This window comes from Polypterus senegalus, chromosome 4 (assembly GCF_016835505.1).
Source record: "Polypterus senegalus isolate Bchr_013 chromosome 4, ASM1683550v1, whole genome shotgun sequence".
Lineage (NCBI taxonomy): Eukaryota > Metazoa > Chordata > Cladistia > Polypteriformes > Polypteridae > Polypterus > Polypterus senegalus.
This window is the reverse complement of record NC_053157.1, coordinates 74,780,754-74,802,429: the sequence shown is the minus strand read 5'-3', so window position 1 is coordinate 74,802,429 and position 21,676 is coordinate 74,780,754. Positions and strand designations below refer to the sequence as shown.

The 21,676-nt window shown below is 37.2% G+C and overlaps 1 protein-coding gene across 2 annotated transcripts in view; it reads left to right on the top strand.

The window, feature by feature from the left end:
• The window catches only part of dlc1 (DLC1 Rho GTPase activating protein), a 166,891-nt gene that overhangs the window by 109,561 nt on the left and 35,654 nt on the right, over nucleotides 1–21,676 (top strand). The window contains exon 1 of one of the 2 annotated variants that reach the window (XM_039750906.1): nucleotides 18,512–18,907. The exons of the other annotated variant lie outside the window; for it this stretch is intronic. Within the exon in view, the coding sequence (XP_039606840.1) occupies nucleotides 18,871–18,907 (37 nt within the window). The 5' untranslated portion in view covers nucleotides 18,512–18,870. Of the gene's footprint in view, nucleotides 1–18,511; nucleotides 18,908–21,676 lie in introns of those variants that run through there. 2 annotated transcript variants of the gene reach the window in all.

Below are 21,676 nucleotides of genomic sequence, written 5' to 3'. Positions count from 1 at the left end.
AAAGGATTAGAAGCTGTCCAATTGGAGGAGTCCAAGTAAAGTAATGTTTTGTTCATAAATGACAGTGGAGCTGACAGCGAGTAGTAGCTTTAGCGGCCATTGTACCGCAAACTATGGCAGTAAAGCGGGTGATAAGTCGATTTAATAAAATTGGAATTTAGCAATCACTCTACATTGGTGTCTGTACCTGTGGTCATAACAGAGTACTGACTGAAAGAAATGAGACTGCAAATACGAGTTGTCGCAATGAGGCTCCTGCACATGGTCACTGGATGCACTTTACATGATAGGTGAGGATACCAGTAATACAGGAGGACTGTGTACTAGATCTGCTACTTCTCTGAAACCAGACAAGCCATTTGAGGTTTATGAATGCAGTTAGAAGGTGCACAGGGCCTGGCCAGGACACACTGGAGAGCTTATATCTCCCAACTGACCTCAGAGCATGTAGCAATTTCCCAGGAAGATTTGAAAGAAGTTGCTGAGGAGATAGTGGCCTGGTCTGCCAAACTCAGCATGTTGCCGCCATGATACTCATCAGCATACACAGAGTGAAAGTAAAGTGAAGCGAGGTTAACAGCCAGTGGAAAAAAATCTGCTTCTAAAGCCCTCACTCACACCAAGCTTCCGTACCATATAACCCCTTGTCACAAACTCGAACAAGAGTCATTTCAAGGTTTGGGACAGCCACCCGTATATTATTTCCTGGCTGCAAAATTGAAAACAAATGATAGCACTGGTGTGCACAAATCGGAGTCCAAATCAGAACTGAGGGGATAAGGGAAAGGTGGAGACTTTTAAAGGCCAGTACAGGAAGTGATGTCCAAAGGGCCGGGATCAGAAGGGTCTTTAACCATAGGCTCGGGCCCGGAAATAACATCAGAGAGGCCGGAACTCGAAAGGTCTTCATCCATAAGTTCGTAAGTTCGTGAAGTAACGTCAACAAGGCCAGGTGGAATTTCCTGTGAGCGGTCTGCAGAAAAGCGATAAAAAGAATCAGTGCACTCTGCCACATCCCGGTCTGGTTCGAAGTTGTCCTTATTCAAGCCCTTTAGCTGCCTCCCATGCACATGTGTGTGACACCCTTTAGATGTCCATTTTACAGTTACTGTACAACACCGAATCATGCCAGATTCTAAGACCTGTAATCCCTATCTCCGTACCTTTTACTACATATAAGCTTGTTTAAAGTATGATATCCTTCTAATTCCAACAACTACAGTATTTACAGGGTCATTCAGCTTTTTAAACAAATGCCAACTGAGAAAGATGGCATAAGAAATATTGTTTGAATCAAAAAATAGCTGCAGCAAATCTCTCCACCCCTGATTTATTTAATGGACTAGTTTCTACTTCAGAATAGTACTGCCTAGTAACCATTACATAATATTTATTTCTATGTTGTGTACAGCCTCACTTCACTTTTGTGTACTAGCGTACCTGGTAAGGACTATAAGAAACCAGTAACCACAATGGAGAAATCTATTCCCATGGAAAACATTACATATGTCCATTATTAGACCTGCTAAATCCAGTTTGGGGCTGTGGGGTCAGTAGGTGAATGGCAGGAACCAACCCTAAATATGCAGGCCTTTGAGACGTGGGAGGAAAATCTGATTCTCCAGGAAAAAAAAAAACTATACCACCATACCACCTATTAATTAGCTGATGACTGTAATAGTCTGGTTTCCTTTTTATTCAGTGACAAACTTTGTTAAGATATTTATCTATCTTGCTATTAACACTAGCATCACTCTAAGTCTCAAATACAGGCAGTCCCCGGGTTGCGTACGAGATAGGGACTGTAGGTTTGTACTTAAGTTGAATTTGTATGTAAGTCGGAATAGGTACATAAATTTAATAAATGCTATTGTTGACTGACTGTAATCAAGTGCTCTGCTAATGAATGATGGAGTTTCACCTCTCTCTGACCTTTTTATTATTTCTACTTTATTTTCAATTGTGATGGTTTTTCTCTTCTTTACTGTATCACCAGCACTTGCATCAGATTTGTGTTTCAGAGACATTGTTGAAGGGTGAAGACAAAAGATTAAGATGAGTCTGATGTACTGACAAGAGACAACTTCCTGCTATGTACATAACAGTACAAGCAGGCATGATATTGAGAATGAATGGGGGCATCGACGGGCGGTTCATCACCAGCCCACCTCACACTCACCTCCACTACAGTATGCTGCCTGCAGCTTCTGCCCACCGAGAACAAACATGGTGCGGCCAAAGGCAGGTAGTGAATCGCCCTCATTCAATAGGCAGCCATCCAATGCACACTACAATGCTACTCCTCGCCGCTCCGTTCACCCTCAATGGGCTCAGTTCAGTCACAACAGGGTCACTGCTTGCAGCATTTACCAGCCGACCACCAAGAGTTTGAACGTGGTAGCCGTGTGTGGTGGGTGGGCAGTGAAACCGCTTGCCGCCGGGAGCCGCCTGAGGGACACTACACTGCGCGAGCAGTGGAATTGCCCCCCTCCAGCCTCCATCCACCCACCGCTTGCAGCATTACCAACCGCCCACCGAGAACGAACAAGGCAGCCGTGTGTGGTGGGCGGGCAGTGAAACCGCCAGAGGGACACTACACTGCACGGGCAGCGAAATCACCCCTCTCCAGCCTCCATCCAGCCACTTCTTGCAGCGTCCCCAGGCCAAAGATGACGGAGCAGCAGTTACTTAGGCGTATGTGTCACAGCTGCAGCCCCGTTCGTATGTCGTAGGTCAGATGTCCGTAACCTGGGGACTACCTGTACTCAGTTTAAAAGGTGCTTTTCCGATATTTCTCATTTTGGGTTCTTGGACATGTAACTTCTCTTCATTAACCTTCTTCTTTATTTCTAATAAGATGCAATCTAATGTCATTCACATTTTCTTTCTGACCATCTCCTGCATACCCTTCACGACCACATCCTTCCATATGGTTTTCAGTTATCCTCTTCTTTGTTTTCCTGGCAACTCCATCTCTTTAATATTCTCCTTAGCACTCTGTTTCCCTCCTGTCTCATACATGAACAGCCAGCTTGATTCTTCTCTCTATTATCTTTCATAATATCCCTTTACTTTAAGCTTCCCCGCTGTACCTTTTCCTTCTCAATCATTTTTTCTTCACTCCACACACCAGCTGTAGCATTTTCATTTCCTGGACTTCCATTCTTTCGTCTCCCTTGTAGTTGTTCTCCAGATTTCTGCACTATACCACATTTTGGGTCTCACTGCTATTTTGTATTGTTTGACAGCTTTCTGTTTTCCACAAAGTATTCTGACACACTTTCTCCTATTTCTCCATTCTGCTTTCTGTCTAATTTCCACCTCTAGCCATCCTTCACTTTAAATATTTTGATCCTAAGTACTGGAAGTACACCACTTCTTCAAACTCATCTACTGCCAACTTCACCCTTCCATTCTGACCACCTCTACTACAGTTGCAGAATATTTATTGAGTTTCTTATTCTATTTCTCTTAATCCCATGTCTCTACAGATCATCTCTCCACTTCTCAAATTTCATTTCCAGTTCCTCCCTTGTACCTTCACATAGCTCAACATTATATTCCAGAAGCATTAAATGTGGAGACTATTTTTCATCTTACTATGGATGTGTTAAGTATGAAAGACACAATATATAGTCAACATGATAATTACATGCGTACAGGCAAGCTCTTTTAGTATTCAAAATATATGGCATATTGTATTAATTAGGCTGCCTGGTAGCATCCACTCAGTTTCCTGTATTTAGCCAACCTATAAGGCAAAGCGGGCAGCATAGTAGTATTAGTAGTAGTAGCAGTAGTAATAGCAATATTGTCACCTGTACACAGTACAGTGAAGTTCTTACTTCCATATCCAAACAACATGCAACACAAGGGGATGCAGTGGTTAGCTCTGCTTCCTCACAACTCTAAATTTTAGTCTTCAAATGTAAGCTTTGGCATGGTCTTATATTATGCATTTTTCACATGTCTGTGTAAGTTCACTTCACTTACTCCAGCTTCTTTTCCCATCCCAAATAGGTGCAAGTTAGGTTGGCTGGCAATGTAAAAATGGGTGTATGTCCACCTTTTGACTCTTGACGAATGTCCATTGATTCCATTACAAGTTTCAGGAAATCATGAACTTGTATTGGAATATGCAAGTTCAGAAAATAAATGAATAAGTAAATATGTGGCTGACCCACCCATAGATGGTTGGCAAAAAAGAGAAAAACACGAGTTACTTTTAGAGTTACAGGTGTTTTGCTTATCAGCAATGGGCGTAAATAAACAGAATATTAGTTAGCATAGTCAAGATACAAAGGGGACATAACATTGTGTCTTTGGTCTTTGGTAGATGCAAAGAACTGCCACAGGAAATCACACATGAACATCTGTGTGAACTTCACATCATAGATGTGTTAAGTTGGTTCAGCATTGTAAAGGCTATGAGCAACAATACTACTTCCTACATTTCCGGACAACCCGAAGACAATGCATGCAGTGCATTTTTCCCTTTCTGATCATCAAACTTATTTATCCGTCTGGTAATTTGAGACATAATCCAGCTGGAGTGCCAGCTCCAAGCTTAGCTTGTCATTATGTGAAGCAAACTGCAATCAGCAGTTTTAAACATTTGTGAGCAGAATGCCACAAGAAAGACTTCATAAGACAATGCACAAAGGAAGGTCATAAGTGCAAAATGCAGAAGTGAACTTTTACACTTCATATGAATGCAGTGAGAAGTCAAGCAAAATGACACCTTTTATTACATAAAAAGATTACAATATGCAAGCTTTTGAGGCAACTCAGGCCTCTTCTTCAGGTAAGATGTAAACAACATGGCTAACACGCTACAACACTACACTTCATCTGAAGTATGAGAACAGTTAATATCAGTTAAAGGTCACAGGAATGGTGCATTAAGAAACATAACATATGCAGTGTAAATAAATAGAATTTTGCATATTTCCATAGACAATTACAAAAATTTCATATTAATGTGTTCAGTTTAGCTTTGCAGTGTTGTTAAATGGTAAAGCCAAAGAGAACATGTAAGCTCTGCTAAGAAAGCAGTATCGTAGTGAAAATCAATGGGTGACTAGGAGTCAAACTCAATGCAGGACTGATGACGCAGGGCGGCACATCTTTGATGGATAAATGTGAGAGATGGATGACTACATTTGTTATCAGATTCAGTGTTTGCAATGGTGGATGAGGAAGTCTGAACCAACGAGCATGTGAAACTGAGCGGAACGGCTGAAATGTCTACCGCTGAAAGCAGGCCTGTCCAAAAATCAACAATGTGCTTATGGCTGGTGCTGCTCACTGTTGATGTGGGCATTCACTTGATTGCATTAAAGACAAATCTAGATGATAGAAGATAGCAATGTTTTGCCTTATATCTCACAATCTGAGCACACATTTTTCCTTGACTTTTGATCAGCAGGCTACCAGTTTTCCCTTTGGTATCTTTTTAGAAAACACAAATCAAGTAATTATTTAACTTAAATGAAAAGAGCACAGAGAACTGATGTATTATTTTTGTAGGACTTTATTGGTGCAAATATTCTCTTAAAACAGATTTTTTTTTCTAAATGAAGTGACTTTATTAAATGGTATTCACTCTGTGATATAATATGGAGTGATAAATGGTAGAAATATATGTAAGCAAACTCTGCTCCAATTCAGCTCTGCATCCATGAAGAATGTGTTCTTAATTATGAACATATGTAAAATCAATTAATTTCACCTGAAAATTTGTATGTCCGATGTGACTGATGTATTTATATATATATATATATATATATATATATATATATATATATATATATATATATATATATATATATATATATATATATATATATAAAAGACAATCAACTGCAAGTAATTTGAGAATCAAAATTTCAAGTTCACCATGTCTACTTTACATTTATTATCTGGTGGCTGGGAATATAAAAATAGCCCATCAGGTTAACAACATTTTAATTAAACTGGAACATGCATGGAGAAAATAGGGCATAATCATAACAAACACTTTAGAAATAAGGAGAAGAACATAAGAACATTTTTACAAGAACAGGCCACTCACATTGATGTTGTTCATCATTTCCTGTTCCTGTAATGTTTTTAAAATATCAGCAAGAAAAGATGTGAAATTCATTATTAAGCTACTTTCTGATAAACTGGTAGGTAAATTGTATTATCTGCATACAGACCACTATAGGAAGAAATACTGCATTTCTTTGAAACATTTACTCTTGATCATCTCTCTTTCATGCCTGTCTCTTTACATCAACAATCTCATTTTATAATTAGAGCTTCCATCTACCTTACAAACACCGTCACCTTTTTATCCCTTTTTGCTTATTCTGCAAATATTCGGCTTCTTTGATCTTTCCTCATATAGTTAACACTCTTATATTGAGTTCTGAAATCAGTATAGAAGCTCTTCTCTCCATTTTCTGTAACAAACTGATCTTCTGTTATGAAGATCAAAATGGCCAGACGTGTACTAGATTTTTATAAAGCTAATATTTCCCAATGTCTGTTCTTTCAAATTTTATTACTTTACATGTTTTAAAACATTTTAGTCAGTCCTGAAAATTAAGCATTTATCATTGTGATTTCAGGTTAAGTTATTATTAGAATTTTACCATTTACTTACAGATCTCTTTATTCAATATACTGTACTGTACATGCTACAGAATTGAGTGTCTGGAAACAAAAGTACAAGTTAACTGGCAACTAGGAATAAAATTAGGCTATGTCCACACTACCACATTTTTCTTGAAAAACACTGACGTCAGTCTTTTGCCTTTTATTCACACTACTCCAGCATTCTACACCCCCAAAAAGGAAGGTTTTTCAAAATGCTCTCCTGAGCTGCGTACTTCTGAAAACGCTGGTTTGGCGTTGCAACGTGGATGGGCAAAAACGTAGACCTGTGAAAAAGCAGACCCTAATTGCGCTCTAATTTTTATGTACCCCTTCCCATAATTGAATCCTGCTCTTTATAACATCTCATTCCCTGAATGGTCAAATATCATGGAAGAAGAGCATATTCTAATAAAGTGGACACAAAAAAGTTGCTTCCCACAGCGCTTTCTGAATTGCTTACCTGTATGCATCAAAATTGAATTTTGTACAGTTTGCAAGCTGCATACATGTGCAAAAGGCAAATAACTTAGTGGTTGCTAGAGTTTTACAATAAATTTTGTGACCACTGGAGTTGCTTCAAGGATTTTTGCACTGATGCCTGCATGCCCAGTGTAGGGGAATGTCTGTCATGTGCATTTTCGGCCAATTAAGTGTGCACAGAGATACTTTCATAAGCAATGTGAAAACACTAGTATGGAGGGAGATGTACTAGTGTGAATGGAGATTGTTTTCATTTCAAAATGTAATTTGTAATGAAAATGTAGTAGTGTGGACGAGGCCGTAGAGCACAAGAAGCTCTTAAACTTAGGACTAGATGATAAATTAGCAACATAACAAACCTATAGTGAATGAAGAGGTGATCGAGTCACAATGAGCTATTAAGATCCAGAGGACATCAGAGGGGTACAAAGCATAAGAAGCCGCAAGGATTTTTTCTTAAACAGTGTATCTTCAGCTGGCAACAGAATAACAGTGAGACAGGGGAGCAATATGGATTGTCAGGGCAAACATGTTCCACAGCAAGAATTGAGAAACGGACAAATAACTAGCATGGAGAAATGACGGGCTTGTAATTGGGCTGGCCACAACTGCAGAGACCTACAGGGCAGCACAAGATTTTTTTAAATTAAATTTTAGCAGCAAAAGGAAACCATGAAAAGGAAAGAAGCAAACCAGTAATGTGTACATAACAAAGGACAGAAAACGCCAGCTGGGAAGCAAAATTCTGAAAGAACTTGAGTAGCTGGGCAGCAGTGACTGGGAGCCCTGCCAGTAGAGAGCTGCAATAAGACCAACTGAGAGAGAAAAAGAGAAAGAGAAAGAACAACAACCTAAAAATGAGGGTGAGACGTATAGACAGTGAGTAAATGTTGGGACATAGTCAAGGGTAACAGACTTCTTAATTTAATCATTTATCCTTCTTTTACTACAAAACTATGTGGCAGGGTGTAATACTTTACAAATTAAAAATACTTTTACGGGAAAAAAAAACTTAATCTAATTCAAGGGTTAAGGTACTGGATCCTTTCCTGACAGCACTGAGTGCAAGTAAGAATCAACCCTAGATGGTTCACTGCAGGGCACACCCATGCTCATGGCCACACTCACTCATTCTAGGCTAATTTAAAGTCACCAATTAACCTAACACAGACATCTTTGCAATGTGGGTGGAAAACTAGATTGGGGGTGCTAGTGTGTCACAGGGTATATTTATGCTCACAGCCACACTCACTCATTTAGGGCTAATTTGAAGTTACCAATCAACATAACCCACACATCTTGAGGAAATGTTGGAGGAAAACTGGATTATTCTCAAAAAATATACAGACACAGGGAGAATGTAAAAAAGCCCACACCAGCAATAAATAGGCCAGAATTTGAGCTATGTCTCCTGGAGTAATGGTGCAGTTTTTTACCTTTATCAAGATACTGTCAAATGTATGAAATGTATGACCTATCCTTTTTCATAATCTGCTTAGTCCAATTTAGTGCCAGCAGTAGACAGACTCTTCTGCATGGCAGAAGACCTGGGGTGCAAACCAATTGATGGGCATGCTGTCTCACACATATAAACTCATTTAAACTGGGCTAACCACCTAATATAAGTATAATTACAATGCACAGCAATGGAAAAGATATACAACACAGTACTCAAAAAGAAATGATGTCTTTATTTCCTCAGTCATAAAATTAAATTTATACGTTAAGAGACAGAATCTTAAAGTATATTTGCATATCTGTTTGAATGTAGAATATATAATTAAAATCATTTGAATAATTCCATAGATTCTTATGAGTGTGATACGAAAGTATAAATATTAATTACGACATGGGGAAAAAAAATCTGCATTCAGCCAGGAGTCAATATAAATTATGCACTCAGATCAAGGGGGAAGATGGGAATCTTTGGTGCTGACACTCTAAAGACTTTCATATGTGATCAGAATAATTATGATAATAAAATCTTGCATGATAATCAGATTACATTTTTCTTAATCTTCATAACAAGTGCTTCTAATGGAGACTGATGAACATGGATTCCTTTTTGAAAACTTCATTTAAAACTTTCATCTTTAACTGGAGATATCCAGTTATGGATATATCTGGATTACTGGATATATACAGCCAATGTCAAATTATGAATGAGTCTGTTCTCCAAATACAGTCTTGTGTGTAAAAATCTAAATTCCACTACATAGCAGACCAAATAAATATGAAGGCAACTACATAAATTGGTATTTTTGTGTTGTAAAAAAGAGAAAGAAAAAAAAAACCAAGAAAAACAAAAGTGACTGAAGGCAGGAAATATCCATGGACATGTGGGTGGGTGGGGGTCTAATCCATTTTAAGGCCCACTCATGTACACCACACATGCAGGTTCAGTTTGGAATTTCCCATTAATCTGACAGGTCTTTGGGGATGTAGTAGGAAAACTGAAGAACCAAGAGGGATTAAACAGGGAGAACATGCACGCTCAAAAAGAACAATGAGCCGGTGTGGGGTTCAAAATCTTTTATAATCTACATTTAAACATCAATTAAAATAGATGTGCTTGTATAGGCATTAGGCACATTAGCACTTATAAAATGCGATCTCAAATACTTGCATTTTTTTAATTCACAGATCTTAGTGATGGATTTTAACAGATCTATGTAATACAGTATTTGTTACAAATGTATTATGATCATTGAGCTGCATCATTAGTATCATTCTTTTGCAGTCGGTGACCTCATACCTGTGAACATTGCTATGTGAGTCTTCCCTGGGGCGTAGAAAACTATGGTATCATTAAGGCACCATCTCGTTATCTGATTTTTTTTTTCTTCAGAGATAAAAGCATTTGCACCCTCTGCATTTTACTCTGTCTTTCCAGCTTTTCATTCCTTGCATCCTTAGGTTTCAAAAACAGGAAGCTGTTTTATTTCATTCATGCGCGAAAACCCCTTCACTTGAACACAAGTAGGTAACAACTTAAAATAAAAAAGCTATTGACATTTGAAAGGAGTAAGGGTAAAAAATAGTTTCTTTGTAATAGAGATATGCATTGAAAATACATTTAGATCAATCATTTTTAACCTTACTGGATTTCATGTAAACTTACTAGTTATACTATGCAATGAGAAAGCAAATGTGTGATGTACGGATTGTGCCTGATGGATCAGCTGGCATCTACGTGTTTACGTAACCATGTCAAAATCTTTCTCATCTGAAGTTGTTGAGTCTATCATCATGAAGCCTTTGCTTAACTGATGCCTGGAACGCACAATGATATCATCTTTAAAACAAAGTTGCAGAGTGATATGACCTGCTCTCTCCAGGTGTCACAACTGAGCATGGTAGTCTAATACCCTTTACATGTTATGCCCCACGCGTACCCTCTCCTTAGCAACTGAGTCTATTTTCATGAATTCTTTGTTTAATGAATCTGAACTTTCCTCTGCAGTAGTTACCCAAATAAATTTAGTGTGTTCATAAGCATGTCTGTGGCAGGCATTATTATTACAATTTTGGGATAAAATGGAACTTCATAAAAGATTTTATTTTAGAGTGCCTGTACCAAGAAGGCCTTTCACACAAGTCCTAATTCCCAAAATGTATTCAGTAAATCAAATAACCAGTCATCTATCTATCTATCTATCTATCTATCTATCTATCTATCTATCTATCTATCTATCTATCTATCTATCTGCAGTGGAAGATGGGAGTACTCTCAGGTTATCCCTAACTCCAAAATAATTGTCAAGAAGGCTAAAGTTATAAAAAAGGTTACTTTCATTTCAATTAAAGCACACAAGACAAGGCACAAACAGAAGAAGTAACAACATTACAAAGTAAAGAAAAGGAAAACAATAACCTGTCTCCACTCTGGGCCTTCCTGCACTGTCTGTAAGGAGGAGTGGCGGATCAACTTCCCACCTCAGCATGAAACCAAGCACTCTTCTCTCCCACCTCCTGTAACCTTTTCTACAATCACCCAGTTTCTTATTCTCATACTAATTGAGCCTTACCCTGACTCAAATGAGTCCAACATGCACTACATGACTTTCAATCACAGACTTAATCTGCATAATCTTAGTGAGTCCTGTGCAGTCATGGCATGCTCCAAAGAATGTGTTTTGTATAGTTTGACATCCCCAGTAACTTAAACCAGTCTGAGTATTTGATTTTGTCTTTAATCCCAGGTGCGGGTTAGTTGTATTCTTGAATTGAAAACAGAAGTACAATGCAGCCACAAGGAAACAGGGGAAACAAATGTTTGAGACCTTGAAAACAGAACGGAGGCTTTACTGTTTGATGTCTTGTGTTTAACGTACCATGACAGAATGAAAAAGAGAAAAAAAAGCATCAATTTTGCCTAAGCATGCGATACCTGGAAAGCATTCATACAGCATGGTTAGGCAACACATTACTGGCTTCCAAAAAAAGAGAGTCTTCCGATAATTTCAGAATCTAGATGTGTGCTGGAAAGTTGCCACAGAGTCTTATAATTTGTCATCCCTTATGATTCCTAATCATGTAATGTTACATTTTCAAGTAACAAGATTAGCAACTACTGTCAGCAATTCTGACATCCCCTTTGACTAGAAGTCATGCAGTGGACACATGCTTTAGCAGAATAGGCCTCTATGGCATATCCCAGGACCACTTTTAGAGAATTCACCAAAATTACCTCCAGAGTCAGTAATGCCTTTTGGAAGTCCTCCCGCTGTCCTCCTTAACTTCGTTCTAGTTACCCAAGGTGTTACAGAAAACCTAACTCATAGCTTTTATATAATAGGACTGCCAACCCCCTTGTAACCAGTCCTGTATAATATGTAGCTGGGGACCATACATACATATGAAAACCTAACTGTCAAAGGAAGATTTCTGTTGGCATACCACTGTAGATTTTACAGGTATATACCATAGATGTTATCTTTCCAGGAATAACATATATGTTAAGTGTATACATTTTTGAATAACTCTGTGCTAAATCATTATTTTAATAATTCTAAATGTAGTTGGATGTGTAAGGCATTCAGCTAAGTTGATTATTTTACTCCATGTACACAGATTTATTCAAAAATGTTTAAAATTGTTGAAGTTTTTTTTTTTTGCAAATGGTGTGACATAGTTTTGCTGTTTTTAGCACTTCTCCATTAGGCTGAACTGTTTTGGAAAGTTGCGATAACAAACTTACTGACTAAAACAGGTCTTGAAATTCTACAATGCTGAAAACCAGAATAAATAGGTGTACAGGTTACCAATGCCTTATTGATATGCTTTTTAAAAAAATACGCAGATTAATAAAATTAGTTATGTATAAACATATTTTTTTATAGAATCTAATTTTGAGTCTGCACACTGAGTTTATATTTACTGCGCATGTTTAATATAGAAAAATTATTCATAAGTAAAAGTGGATCCATTACATTAAATATACAACATAGCATTCCCAAACTAATTTAATCCAATTTAGGAGCATGAGGGACCTGAGCCTATTTTGGCATCACTGAGTGCAAAACAAGAAGGAACCTTTGAGATAACACTAGTTCATTGTCCATGGAGTCAATTAATAATTAGCAATCAACCTTACAAGCATGTACCTGGCGGAAAACCTACACAGTGTGAGAAGGAATACTCTCCAGACATTATAAAGGTTTGGGGTAGCCACCCATATATTATATCCTGGCTGCAAAAGTTTGAAAATTACTGAACAGAGATGTTCACAAGACTGAGTCCAAAACAGAACTGACTACTTGCAGGTAAGATAGCGGTTTTAAGCGCTGGGGGAGGAAATTATGTCATCTATGCCTGAGCCGGAAGTGCCAGAGCCGGAAGTGACGTCATCAGATGTACCAGGACCTGGCAAGATTTTCCAGGAAAAGCCTGCAAGGAACTGAGAGAGACAGTCAGCACACTCTGCCACCCCCTGGTCTGATGTAGTATTACATTTACTCAAGCCCTTTAGCTGTCTCCTAATTGCATGCGTGTGACAACAGACAAAAGAAGAATGCACAGACTCTCCACGGAGCAAACTGCTATGGGATCCAAGCCCAAGATACTGGGACTGTGAGGCAGCAGTTCTTATCACAGACTTACCCAGCATCCTTCTTATTCCATATATGTTTCCAACTACCACACAAATTCTGGTCCAGTTGCTGTCAGTGTGGTGTTAGCATTTTCTCTTGTGTCTGTGTGTGTTTTTCTCTGGATATGCCCAGTAATAATAATAATGATAATACATTTTATTTATATAGCGCCTTTCCCATGCTCAAGGCACTTCACAGAGTTTAAGAGAGGACGGCAGGGTATACGGTATATAGCATTGTACAAACCAAATAAATAAATAAAGAAGATTAAGACAGTAAATTCAGAGAAAAGCCTAACAGACAACAGAATTGATGGTATAGCACACACACATACAGGTTATATGAGCATCTTGACAGAGAGGTAAACTGAGAGAAGGGTAATAAAGTCAAGTAGAGCTAAAAGCCTTCCTAAACAGTTGAGTTTTGAGTTGTTTTTTAAAAGAATTCATGGAGTCAACTGACCTGATTAATTTCAGTAGGTCATTCCAGAGTCTGGGCGCTATACAGCTGAAGGCCCTGTCACTCATGGAGTGAAGATTAGTGTGGGGCACAACAAGATTGCCAGAATCAGAGGACCTTAGTGGGTTCCAGTAGGTTAACTGGTGATTCTAAACTGAAACCCATGAGTGTCCACTATTTGGTTATGAGATGGAATGGTTTCTTGTCCAGTGTCAGTTCTTGCCTTGCATCCACTACCACCAGGATGTCATCTGGTCCTCAGCAAGCCTGAATTGGATTTTGTAGAATGTTACATTGTATTTATAGTGGAACTAACATAAATGTCAATAAATACTCTTAAAAACAAAATTTCTCATTGCACAGCATGTGTACTGTAAAGCATAATTACGACAAATTAGAATGTATTTCACAAACAACAGCATAGTTGTTAGCAGTCCTGCCCTTCAAACTCTAGGAGTCTGGATTTGAACCCAAGGTTCAATGTTTTTAAATAGTCTTGTTTACAACAAGAAAATGTGCGATTAGGCTTCTAAATTGTGTCCAATTGCAAGCAGAAATGAAATAAATCAAACAAATTGAGATAGAAAAGGTTAAAACTTACACACAAAAAAACCTAAAATGTTTAGATCTTGAAAAAGATGTTTGTTACATCTTTTCTATGGAGCAATTTGTGTGGGTTTTTAAAGTAACTAAACTCACTGATTGACTAAAATTAAGTTGTTTGTGTAGTAGATGTCTATCATCAACTGAGATGATTTCAATTTTCTTTAACATTGCCCTCTGACACATACTTTCCAAATCATCTATGTTAGCCCCAATAAATTTAGCTGCATATTTGGTAATTTGATGGAGCTTTTATAAATTGTGGCCTGGCATGCTTTTCCACCTACATACTAGAGATGTAAACTCTTGTTTAAATTACGCCTCTAAACTGGTCTGAACTAAGTGAATGTATGTGTGTATAAACATGTGTAGTGATGCACTGTCGTCACGTCCAGGGTGGGTTCTTACCTTGTGCATGATGTTGCCTTGATAGGATCTAGCAATCCACAAGCACCGACTTGGATTTAACAAGTTTACAAACTAAATAAATTGAATTCTAATTTTAAATTTATTGTTTTGTGTGTTACATTTCATTTTGTTTGAAAATAAGGGAATAATTTATTTAAGCATATTTATTTTTATATCTCCTAACAAAAAAAATCTAATAAAGCGAATTAAGGAATATCATGGTGACATTATCTTTGATTTAAGGAAATATATGATATTACATCACAAGTTTTATAAATTCATACAAAATGAAAACTTCAGTCTGCTACCAAGAGGTGAAAATGACATTGTGCTGATGCATTGTCTTTAAAGTTAGCAGTTAATTACAGTTAATGTAGGCAGTGTGAATGTGAAGGTTCAATGAGGTGGCAACTGTTTGTTGTTTTCTAGGTTGAACAGAGCTTCGTTTGCCAGATCTTTCCAAAGATAAAGAAAAGTGATCCTTACACTGAGCTGCACAGGTTACTAAACTGCCACAAACCAGATCGGACTGCCATTTACACTATGACAGTCAGTCCATCAGTCTGTCATTTATTTTACTTAGATTTTTTCAAAAGTATGCTTATCTCAAAGAATAAAGTATGACTCCACAATACTGCACACTGCTCTATTTTAAATTGACACAAAATATTTATTTATATGCAAATGGAGAGAGATGAGACAAATATTTAATGACTAATTAAGGTCATTATAAGGCGCATCATGAAGATGAGAGGCCTTGCTCAGGAAGACAGCACAAAAGAAAAAATATTTCAGAATTAATTAAATGTACATTTACCTCCCTAAACTTAAAAATAACAAGCAAAGATATAATATAAAAGGATATACTACGTAATTAACGAAATATTATTTATTCATACAAAATATTAAATTGAATGAACATTTTCTTTAAGTCATCAACCAAAGTCTTAAGAAACAAAAGCCACTTTTGACATTCTTTGCCTTTCCTGGCTAGTTAAAAGGAAGTGAGATAAATTACAGGAAGAGGCCTGGCTGAGACATTTTTAACCTGGTTTCCACATAAAGACTGCAATGGCTCCATCACAGCTACAAGCCTTCCTCTGTCTCGCCTGCATTTCTGCGTCACTTCCTGTAAGGCAGATATAAACAGCATTGTGCCTATTCCTGGGCAGATTTAACTCAATGTAATAGTGCTCTTTACTGTCAGAATATAACACACAGCCAAGAAAAGTATGCTAAACATTGAGATCTATCAAAACTGTACACAAGCGAAACTGAATTCACATGTGCTTCACATTTACATGTAACTGATTATGTTTTGTATACATTGTGTTTGTTCATCTTTTGCATATCTGTGTTACTTTAGTATTACAGATCACTGGGTCACAGAATAACATTTTTTGATCCTGTAGTACCCTATCACATGTGTCCCAACTACTTTCAGTGTTGAGGTGCTTTGTTTGCATGTCCTCCCCATGCTAGCATAGACTTCCGAAGTTTTAATTGGTGACATAGGTACAAAAACTTGTTGAACAGTTGGATTGTAGCTTTGAAATTGGCCTTGTGTGGCTAAAAGTAGCTTGTATAAACCTGGCTTGGAAAGGGATAGCATTTCTGTGCAATACTAGTTCTTCCCTTACTTCTTCTGTTACCATAATAGACTCCTTCTTCCCATTAACTTTAACCAATTTAATGTATTCCCATATTTTGATGTAAGTCTGTATCTTCAAAATAAGCCTACATCACTCCAAACTTGTTAATGGGGTGCAATAGTCTATCCTTCCATTTTCTTAACCTACTTAGTCCATTTAAAATTTAGAAGGGGTCTGGCAGAATGCAGAAATCAATTCTTTACAGGGTTCTGTCTATCATAGTTTATAATGGGAAGAATGACATATAAAACTGTAATTAAAAAATAAAATAAACCATTATCTGGCAAAATAAAGATACATTTTCTCTTTAACCATCTACAAGAATTCATCCATACACTGTGCATCACTGTTGTGGCTGGTCTTTGTTCACTTATCCAGTCATATTTGTAACACCCAGTCAGATGTTAAAACAAATATTCTTTGTATTTTAATGTTTTCATGATATTTAAATAAATCTGAAAATGGTCTTAGAAGAAAATAATGAAAATGATTTTGTTAGGAATCATTTAACCTCTAAAGATTAAAGATCATGATTGTACAGAAGCAGACCAAAAACACAATAAATAACACCTTAAACTGCTGAAGAAATGCAGAAATATAGTGCTGTAGATGCATATGTAGATGCGGGTTAAGTGACATGCTTAGAGATGCACAATGAGCCAATGTTGGAGAATGAGTTCCGAATTGGTGGTGTACAGTTCAAAGCTTTATTGATTAGGTCAAAAGACCCACTCTGTAGGCCTAAAAAATCCAGATTAAGTATTACTGTACAACAACATTTATTTATATAGCACATTTTCATACAAACAATGTAGCTCAAAGTGCTTTACATGATGAAGAAAGAGAAAAAAAAACAAAATAAATAATTAAAATTAGGGAACACTAATTAACACAGAATAAAAGTAAGGTCTGATGGCCAGGGAGGACAGAAAAAAAAAACTCCAGACAGCTGGAGAAAAAAATAAAATCTGCAGGGGTTCCGAGGCTACGAGACCGCCCAGCCCCCTCTAGGCATTCTACCTAATATAAATGACCTCAATCAGTCCTCATTGTATTCACAGTTCTCATGGAAGAATTTGATGATGATGGTCATATGGACTTCTGGCCTTTAATCCATCAATGTAAGGACGTCACGGTGCTTTGATTAGGTGGTGGTGGAGCAGATCGCCACCACAGAAAACCAGAAAATGAACAGAAGAAAAAGTAGGGGTTAGTATGGATTTTGGAGCCACCATGAATAATAATGATAATTAATTGAATATACAGAGCATCAGGATTTAACTAAGATGCAGCGATGAGAAAGCCATAAGGGCACTCTGCTGATGTTTTGCCCTGCAATACAATGCATTAAAACTGAGAAACAGAGACTTCAAACAGTGAACCATGACAGTGACAGCAATCCTATGTAAACCAGTTGTTTCAGAGAGGACTGGATATAGTAGATGGTAGTTCTTCTTGTAATGTATTACATTTGGCAGATACATATACAATATATTACAAAGCACCTTTAATAAACCCTTTAACACCAAATACTAAAACTTAGAAAATAATGCAAGGAATTTTCAAACTGAAAAAAATGCCAAGGTATATACTGCCAAAAACTTGCTGACATTTGCTTATTGTACTTCTAAAGGTCTCCTCTTTGACACCCACGTTCGATAGTCCAACCTGCAGGTCTTCTGTACATTTTTCTTTACTCAAGCTCGTCGCCTCAAATATCCTTAGCTAATTTTATTTGACCTTAAAGCTTTACTAGGTTCAAACATATTTTGCAGCGCAGCTTGACAGTGTTATATACAGTTTTATTTTTAAGTGCACGTGTACAACACTTAACAAGTAGCACAGAATCCTTATTTGTGTATTATTCCCTCCTGAACTTAAATTCAAGTTTTGTTCTTTACGTCTGAACCATAGGTTAAGAAAGGGAATAATACAATATCCAATTACTTCGGTTTTTCGTTTTTTCTGTGACTGCGATTGTGTTAAAAAAAGTTATATAAAAAAACTAGTATTACATCTTATGTGTAGTTATGTATGATTAACGAACATTACAGAAAGTTTTTTTTATTTTTTTTGCTCTCGAGTTAGCCACCTCCCTAGTTCGCTCAGTTAGTAGAGTCCAAAAAGGGGCGTGGCCTTACTGTTCTATACACGACATCTTTCCAATTCATTCACTGTTATTCTGTGACTGGAGGGCGGGTAGTTTGCAGTCATTAAACTTTTTGTTTTTCTTTTTCTGACGTTTCTTTTTTTTGACTCCTAGTGAAAGTGGATTTATTTAATGAAGGACTCTGTGTAAGGAATGCACACATGTATTTTTGCTTTTCTCATTTTTGCATTTGCTACTTTGCTGAAAAATTACTTTTCTTAACAAGTTAAATCATTGCCGTAGTAGAGAGACTTGCTACGTGCGGCTTGCTACCAGCAGCGCTAACATAATGGATAACATCGGCGTAATCTCCTGACCTTTTCAATTTAAAGATCTGTGGTTAACTACAGAATTTATATGCTGGCAGGTATTGTGGATTCTGTAAATGTGCAAAGTGAAGGAAGCAGCAATGATTTTAACACGTGAGTACTTGCTTTTGATGATGAGCTTACCTTTGCTTTTTTTTTTTTCATTCATTCAGTAACCTTAACCGTAATTTGATTTGAAGAGAGGGGGCTTGTGATACATTATAATGAACTAGAAGAGCGCACCCTTTATAGGCTGTAACTTGCGGTAGGAAAGTGGGTTTTATATAATTAACGTGAGCTAGGTTTCTACGTGATGCTTCGGTAGTGATAGCCTGCAGGACTGCGTTTCAGATCTTGCGTTGCGTTGAAAGATGACAGATAAAATATCCGTTCCGTTTGCCTACGTGCCTTCATGCCAGTTACGGGGTAACTGTGCTGCTCCGGGGGCAGTCTAGGGGGGCGTCCATGCAATATTCACAACAGAGGTGCCTTGTTTATATTTAGGTGGCCAAGACTGGCCGGGTGCAGGATAGCTTGAAATACACAATAAGCATTCATTTGCAGCGCCAACCGTACCCTGTTGCATAATTAGAATACCCGATTTGTCTCATTTCCGAAGGGACAACACTGTCTTGATTTTATTGTTACTAATCCTGTATCTTAAAGTTACCAATTCAAGCCCTAGCTCTTAACTGTTTCGTTCCGCTCTTGCGGATCTGAAAAAAAGGTTTGGTTTAGTTCCTTTCAGGATTCAGATCTACACTAAGTAATGTTCAGAAAACTAAGACATAAATTGCAAAAGATAAAAAAAATGTATACAATACGAAGACAGTAATGGTTTACAATAGAAGATACGAATTGAAACGTCGATATGGTAGGTATATGTACAGAATTTCAAACGGGTGTACATTTTATTGTATTAATACATGTAATATTACATGTTTCGTCTCATTAGAGCGATCACGTTATTATTAAAGCTTTCAAAAAATAAAAATATACGTTTTAAGATAATGGAAAAAATCTTCACCTTTAGGAGAAGTTATTTTAGACAACTGAAAGAATCAATTTATATAAACAATACGCTTTTAAAGGTTTGTTCTTCCAAAAAACTTTGCTACCGTTAATTCTGGAACAGTGGCTAATTGAGATGTCATGTAAAGCACATCCTGCACAGGCATTCCAAAGTTTCAAGTACTTTTTGTATACAATTCTGTGTAAATAGTGCAAGAAATGTGTAAACTCTAAATGTATTTTATAGTGTGGCCTTTTTTATAATGAGCAACATGAGAAAGATCTTCACAGCAGCATGATAAAGTATTTAACTAGTTGGCATTTAATCTACATGCAGTACACCGGAGCAGACTCTGGTTAAAGGACTTGAGTAGAGACACATAGTGTGGTTGGTAGTGACCAATGCCGTTTCCCTCATTTGAATCAACCTGAATTGTCCTTATCGATTTTTTGTTTGTATTATTTAATTGGAGTTTTTACTAATATTTCATTTTTTACTTAAACGTTTTCATGCTGTTTCATTTTTATTAAGTGCTTGACTTTCATAATATTTGTGTATTTTTTTTAATATATGCAGTGTTGCATTGAACATCAACCGTAGTCAGCTAATTATTAGTCTGCTGGAAGTGAAAATTTTGTGCGTCCCTACCTCCTCCCAACCCCCACACTGGTGCCTTGAAGCCCATGACATCACCTGAGCCTTTGCTTTGATCTTATGGTTACAGGGCCACCCCCTACTGGCAGCCACAAAACATTAGTATCAAACAGAGGAGAAAATCAAATACTGTAGACAAATTTAAAATTCTACTAGTAAACAAGCTAGATGTTTTCAAATGTAGCTGTCATCTTAGTAAATTTTAACTTCCTAAGTAAGACACATTTATGTTCTGGAGAACATATTTTGATATCTGTTGGAATAAATTAATAATAAAATATTATCCTTGTTAAACATTTCATTAGTTTTTTATAACATTAATATTTAATTCTTTACACAAACAGAATACATTAATATTTGTGATGCTTTTAGCAGGGGGTAAAATTCAAAATTTTGACCAGATTAATAACAGATGTTGCTTTAAATTGCTTCATCCTTCATATAGTAGTGCCTGTCTGCAACAGAAAGATTAAATTCCAGATTAACATCCCCTCTCTCTTTCTTCTCCTCTCTTTTCCTTCATCTTAGTTTGCTGTAAGAATATATGGGTGCAGATTGCACATAGCCTGGGTGTGTAAATCTATCATCAAGATGGAAAGAGCTGTTGGGATCAATGTATTTAGAGAATCCATCTGGCCAGCAGCCTGTTTCTGTAGCACAGCGTAGAAAATCAGCACTGGGTACTTCCATTATTCCTGTAAGTGTGCCTTTTTCAGGAGGCAGCAGATGGTTCAGCTCCTTTGGACTCAATGACCTTTCTTTATGATCCTGACTGAAATATGTCATCCTTATTTAGACTCCTTTCTTATTGGAACAAGTCAACTCGGGGTTCCCATCTTCACAGAAACCTGCAGCTGTAAGAAGAGGTCTGTGTAGAAACATGAAACGACAAAGTCTTAAAGCCTTTTGTTGATAAAGGCTTACTCTCTTTCAATGAAAATCAGAAGGTTAATTCACGCATTTCCAACTGTGTGACAATACGTTTGACACAATTTGAATGTCTTTTGCCACTATGTCAACTATCAAATGACTACATCTGTTAGTATGGAGCCAGAGGGATGGAAATTGGAAATGCGTAAGTAGCTTGAAGCATAGCCCAAGTCTCCTCGCCACAAACAGTCAGTGCAGACAGAGCATACACAACTGGAAATGTTGCCCTTGTATTTGTCATTTCTTTTAAGGTAATACTTTTATTTAGAGATTTTCACAACCTCCCA